The following is a 6,000-nucleotide window of genomic DNA, read 5'->3' on the forward strand; positions in this document are numbered from 1 at the left end:
CAGACACACACACACACCTACGGACACTTTGGAGGCACCAATCCAAATACCAATGTGTGTTTTTGGACCGTGGGAGGAAACAGGAGCACCCGGAGGAAACCCATGCAGACACAGGGAGAACACACCAACTCCTCACAGACAGTCACCCGGAGCTGGAATCGAACGCACAACCTCCAGGTCCCTGGAGCTGTGTGACTGCGACACTACCTGCTGCGCCATTAATTTTTATTATTATTATCATTATATATATATTTTTACATTATGTAAAACTATGATATATGAACATCTTATTGATGTAATAATGTGACATATATTAATAAGATCATTGGTTATATTTATTCATCTGCATCTAATGAACACCTGCATAGACTCAACACATGTATAGAGCATTGTTCCCATTCACATTAACTCTCGAAAGCCTTGTATTTACAGTAAATATTTATTGACAATCTAACAAAAACAATAAAACACAGATATTACAATGTGCAAAAAAATGAACAACATGGACAAAAATGGGCTCATGACTGGGCCTAGTGGTGTGGATCCATATTCCTAAAGAAAGAGATAAACAATGCATTTAGAGATAAACAAGGTATTCTGAACCATAGACCATAAATATCCTAACAGAGAGGATGATGATAATGATGATTATGATGATGGAGGCAATAGAAAGAGTGGGCTTTGTTTTCAGGTTCACTTACACCACAGTTTCTGTTATAATGTATTACTCAGGCCCACATCTTTCCATATATCTGAACCACTACATTGTAAGTGGAAGACCACATGCATCATCTAATGGACAAATGAACTGAGACCTATTAGAGTAATGGTAAGAAACTCCAGCAAAACATGAATTATACACCACATCATTCTCACAACAATTGTATTCCACTGTTTCCAAGATAAATTAATACTGCTGACTACTGTACAAGTACACAGAATTTCTACAACAGTTTACCCCATGTAAAAGTGAGAAAACCCACTTAATCTCACTGTGTTAGCTCCAAGAAACACCAGTACCATTTCTTCTTAACTGCATTTCTTTAATTTCCATGATTCTTTTTTTCAGTGGTACACAGATGAGCATAACAAATTTCTTTTAAAAATCCATCCATTGTAAGAAGAGTCAAGTCAATTAAGGCCTATGATGGCTCTCAAAGAGCACTTTTACAACAAGTGCTATTCTAAATGTTCCTCAAGCTCTGGAACATGCTTTTTTTAAATTTTTGTTTCTTGTGATATTAAAAAAAAATAGGACAATGGATAATACTGAAATACTTATTAATCAAGTTCATTAAGTGCTTCCCTATTTCACACTGTGGAACTGGAGGAAGACAGAATATTTTCAGCACTGGACGTCCTTCAGAAGTGGGAGACAAAAAAAAAATTCTTATAAACAAGCAGCAATTTCCAGTTCACACAAGGGCTCCTGGATTTCTTCATTTCTTTTGGGTCAGTGTCAGTTTCTCCCAGTTTTTAGCCCTTTTCTGGTTCATGTTAAAAGGCATAGAAGCAGTTCAGACTGTACAAATAACACACAGAAAGCCACATTGTCACAATTTCACGACACAAGAGTGGGGGAGAAACGAGCACCGTCCTTTTAAGACAGTATCTAATTCTGGTGTTGGAGGCTCAAAGCCCTCTTCAACTGCACTTGAATGAATCAGATGTGTGTTAACAGAGATAGCACCAAGCTGTGCCATATTTAGGCCACATTCACATTACAGTAGTTTATATAGCATAGAGGGAACACTGCTCCATTTCATTCAGAAAAGCAGAATTCAGTTCACTGCTATGGTAGGCATACATCACTGGGAAACACTACAGTTGACTACCACTGCAGTATGGTTCAAAACTGTACATGTACAATGGCATTATCCAAAAAGTGACTTGAAAGTGGCATGAACACCTTTTGTGTAAAGGGTTGGACAGTTCTGGTCAAAGACACGTTTTTGTGGGTTTTCTTATACAAACGTTGAGCCTTTGCAGACATATGAAACCTAGTATAATAGCTGAATCATTAATAAAGTGTGTTATTTAGAGTAATTTTTTCAGGTTGGATTACTACCTGATGCTTCAAAAGTAGATCATGATAGATGGATCATGTCGGTAACGCAAACCATTTTTGAGTTATGATGCACAGGAACAAAATTTTGAACTCTTACCTAGAGTTCTTTCAAGTGCTGATTGTTGTGATAGGTGTATCATGTCTGTAATTTAAAACAGACATGAGTTATGAAGTCAAAATTCAAATTGTGGGCATATTTACTTGCAAATTTAGTCAACACTTTTGATTTAATGGCTAAGTTTAATATTTTGGAACAAAAATGATATTTAATCGTTTATTTTCTCCATTTATATAATTCAGCAAAAAAAATGTTCAATAAATTTATAAGATGTGTGGCATTTGTTGAGGATTTGGACTTATTTTCAAATAAAAATAATGTCAATAAATCATGGGGGCCCACGTTTTGGCACATAACTATACAATTTACAACTAGAGTTGAATTCACATTAAAGGGTGACATATGCTTGACTTTTTAAGAGTAGTGTGAAAACAATAATCTGAGTCTGATTTGAGACACATTCAGATGAGGCCCTAGATCAGATAATTGCTAAAACATGGCTGTATGACCTCAGTGAGAATGGTTAGTTCAGATTTGTGATGCATTTATTTTAGAGAATAAAAGTAATAAAATTCAGGTAAATTTCAGAATAAGAATAAGACTTGTAGTGTGAATGTAGCCTGAAATTACATTCTTGATTTGTGTAGAGGAGGGGATGTTCCCCACAGATATGACAATATCCATGGTTGAGTAATGGGAAAATCTTGGTTGGAGTGTGAGGATTGTTGACAGATTTTTTTTTTCAAAACTTGAACATAATGAAAACAGCCAATTTTTTTTCACGCTCAGGGTACCAACAAACAAGGCAGTAAAACTTGAACGCAGCCTGTGGCTTTCCAAAACATAAAATAAAGGTCATCCATAGATTTACGAGGAGGAGGTGATATTCCCAGAGGATACGATGGTTTCCCTGGGCGAGTATTCAGGCTCATCCTTGTTGGGGTGTGAAGAGTTGTCTGATTTGCTCCGGCTGAACTCAGCACCCATGATGGGCCTGGAGAACTTGCCCGAAGGCTGGTTGCACACATTTCCACACAGTAGCATCTTGATGAAGGCACGGCGCATCTCGTTGCTGGTGAGCGTGTATATTAGCGGGTTCATAGCGGAGTTGAGCACAGCCAGGGCTAGGAACCACTCAGCTTTGTAAAGGATCCCACAAGCCCGGATCTCACAGGCCACATCCAACAGTAGGAGGATAAAGAGGGGTGCCCAGCAGGCGATGAAGCAGCTCAGCACAATAATGACGGTCTTGAGCAGGGCCAGGGACTTCTCAGAGCTCTTGTTAGTGCTGCGGCCATTGGCAACCTTGCGGAAGACCAGCTTACGGCTGCGGGTACGCACCAGGGTGTAGATCCGGGCGTACAGCACAACGATGGCCATGAGGATGACACTGAACACAGTGGTGCAGAAGAGGATGTAAGCCTTGTGGTAGAGTGGCAGCACTGTGGAACAGTTCTTCATGCTCTGAATGCAGTTCCAGCCCATAACAGGCAGGCCACCCAAAATGGCAGCTATAAACCACACGGTGCTGATCAGCATAAAGACTCGCCACGTGTTGCCGTTGTTGTGCAGTTTCATCTTCAGCATGGTGAGGTGCCGCTCGATAGCAATGGCCAACAGGCTGAAGACTGAAGCAGCCAGGGCCACGAACATGCTGCCCTCCCGGAAGAACCACTGCGTGGCACTCAGTTTGTAAGTGTTGGCTCCCGAGAGCAGGATGTTGGCAGTGTACACCACACCTGCCAGCAAATCTGACAAGGCAAGATTCCCAATGAAGTAATACATAGGCTTGTGGAACTTCTTGGTCCTCCAAATGGTGAGGAGAACCAACACGTTCTCCATAATGATGAAGCAGCACACAATGATGAACACCACTGAGTCAGCCTTCAGTCCGGGGTCCTTGTCTGGTTTGCGGAACTTCCCTGTGAAATTATAGTGCTTGGCTATCAGGTCTGAGTACATTGAGTCAGCCATGGTCCTGCTCTGCTTGAATGAGTTACAATCCACAACCTGTGCAGTCCACCCTTTAGTCCACCGAGGGGCACTGGTGGACCACAGCAGCTTTAGTATCCAATTCTTGTTTGACGTGAAGTCATGTACAGTCTCCTAAGTAAGGTAAAAATCCTCAGTGTGGAAGAATATTGTGTGTAATCCCAAGAACCACATTGTGAGAAGGCTGAAAGGAATCAACAAAGAAGTGAGTATACAGAAAATAATTTGTTTTACATTTGAAATAAGTCTTTAGAGCTTTGTTTTAAACAGTGTTGGACTGTGTGGGGAAACATAATCTAGTAAATTTCCAACTGCAGATAAAACAGGCCATGGTCAATTTACAGGGAAGGTTTTTTTGGCCAGTTGATAGTAAAGCTTGGGTTTGACCGCCTTTGTAGGCTATAGCATACTCCATGCACATAATTTACTGGACAGATGGACAACTTGCTTACAAACATTTTTTTAAATACAACACACAATGTAGATGCATCTTAGCTTAAAACTTCCAATCCATTGCCAATAACCAATACTCATTATTAGATCATAAAAGCTCACATTACAAAAAAAGCTAGACAACTACTGAGATCCATTCAACTGTAATAGCTTTTCTACAGACTATAAAAACGCTTTATGGAATTTTATTATCCTGTTCAAGTCCCAGAGAAAAGTTCTTACCTCCACACAGTGAGGAGGGGAAAGTCCTTCCTCTTAGCTCTCCACAGACGTAGCAGCTCTTCTCAATCCTCAGCTCCGTGCCTCATACTGAAGGACCGACCCTGAGCTCCAGAGCTCTGACCACCAGCACAGAGCAACTCCGCCCACCATCGGACCCCAGGAACGCCCCCACTGCCATCATCACAACCTCATTACTTCATTGCAGCTGTAGGAGATGACAGCACGAACCACTTAAGATTCCTTACGAAATACCAACTCTTAAGGGGGGATTAAACAAAAAAATATATTTATATCTTTATATGTTTACATTCTGTTAAAGGCAGGATTAAAAACTCAATTTTTCCCAGAATTTGAAAATGCCAGTTGGTCTTTAAAATAGTTTAATATTTGACTATGAATGTATCAGAAGGAATGGTCCAAAATGACATGGGAGAAGAAGTATTTTTCCACTGACTTCCACTGCACATTGAGAAAGTGTTTCCTTCTCTGAAGTCATTTTGTCCCAATAGCAATAGACTATGTTAACATTGATCTTTAAATATATTAGTAAACTATTATTGTTGGACAAACTTTGTGATTGTTGGAATACAAAAAAAATGTACACAACTGAAACAATTGTTTGTATGGAAATCATTAAACAATAATAATAATAATAATAATAATATAATAGTCCAAGGGAAGTACAAAAAAAGATCAAAGGGCTTGCTTGGCATTTTCCCAATTGAATCTGACTTATATTAAATAAACTGTGGCTTTAGATAAAGAGGAGGATTACATATGGGGCACAAATGGGTAATACAAAGAAAGGTTGGGGTAGTATTGATTTGAATAGCATTCAAAAATGAGTGGCAGACAAGTCCACATACAGGGTCCTCTGTGAAATTGTGAATCTTTGGTTTAAAGTGGTTCTGTAGGAGGATGTAGGTTGTCAGAAATTCTGATAGCGCTGGTAAATAGTGTTATAGCTATCATACAAAGACATTTAATAAAAACTGTAGTTGTAATATATTACTGATCATATAATAATGTGTTGTAAGAACAACAAACAATATATAACAATAACAATGATCATTATAATTAGTAATGAGGTTATTTCATAAACAATGGGATTGGTATTAGCAAACAGTAATACTATGAAACGATAACTACCAAAATGACATAGCAATTGTAGTGTTATTAATCTACTACGACAACTGTTTAATAAAAA

The 6,000-nt window shown here is 39.0% G+C and overlaps 1 protein-coding gene across 1 annotated transcript; it reads right to left on the reverse strand.

Annotated features, from left to right (window-relative positions):
* Positions 1–436: 436 nt before the first annotated feature.
* s1pr1 (sphingosine-1-phosphate receptor 1) lies at positions 437–4,874 on the reverse strand. The gene is made up of 2 exons (XM_066647640.1): positions 4,794–4,874; positions 437–4,302 (listed from the first exon to the last, which is right to left on the reverse strand). Exon 2 carries the CDS (start codon positions 4,098–4,100, stop codon positions 2,994–2,996), a length of 1,107 nt encoding a protein of 368 aa, XP_066503737.1. The 5' UTR covers positions 4,101–4,302; positions 4,794–4,874; the 3' UTR covers positions 437–2,993.
* Between the last annotated feature and the right edge of the window lie 1,126 nt (positions 4,875–6,000).

The sequence above is a fragment of the Hoplias malabaricus genome, chromosome 16, assembly GCF_029633855.1.
Source record: "Hoplias malabaricus isolate fHopMal1 chromosome 16, fHopMal1.hap1, whole genome shotgun sequence".
NCBI classification, from domain to species: Eukaryota; Metazoa; Chordata; class Actinopteri; order Characiformes; family Erythrinidae; genus Hoplias; species Hoplias malabaricus.

Bases quoted from the DNA above. Each gene is read 5' to 3' on its own strand.
- s1pr1 (XM_066647640.1), bottom strand. From the start codon at position 4,100: ATGGCTGACTCAATGTACTCAGACCTGATAGCCAAGCACTATAATTTC.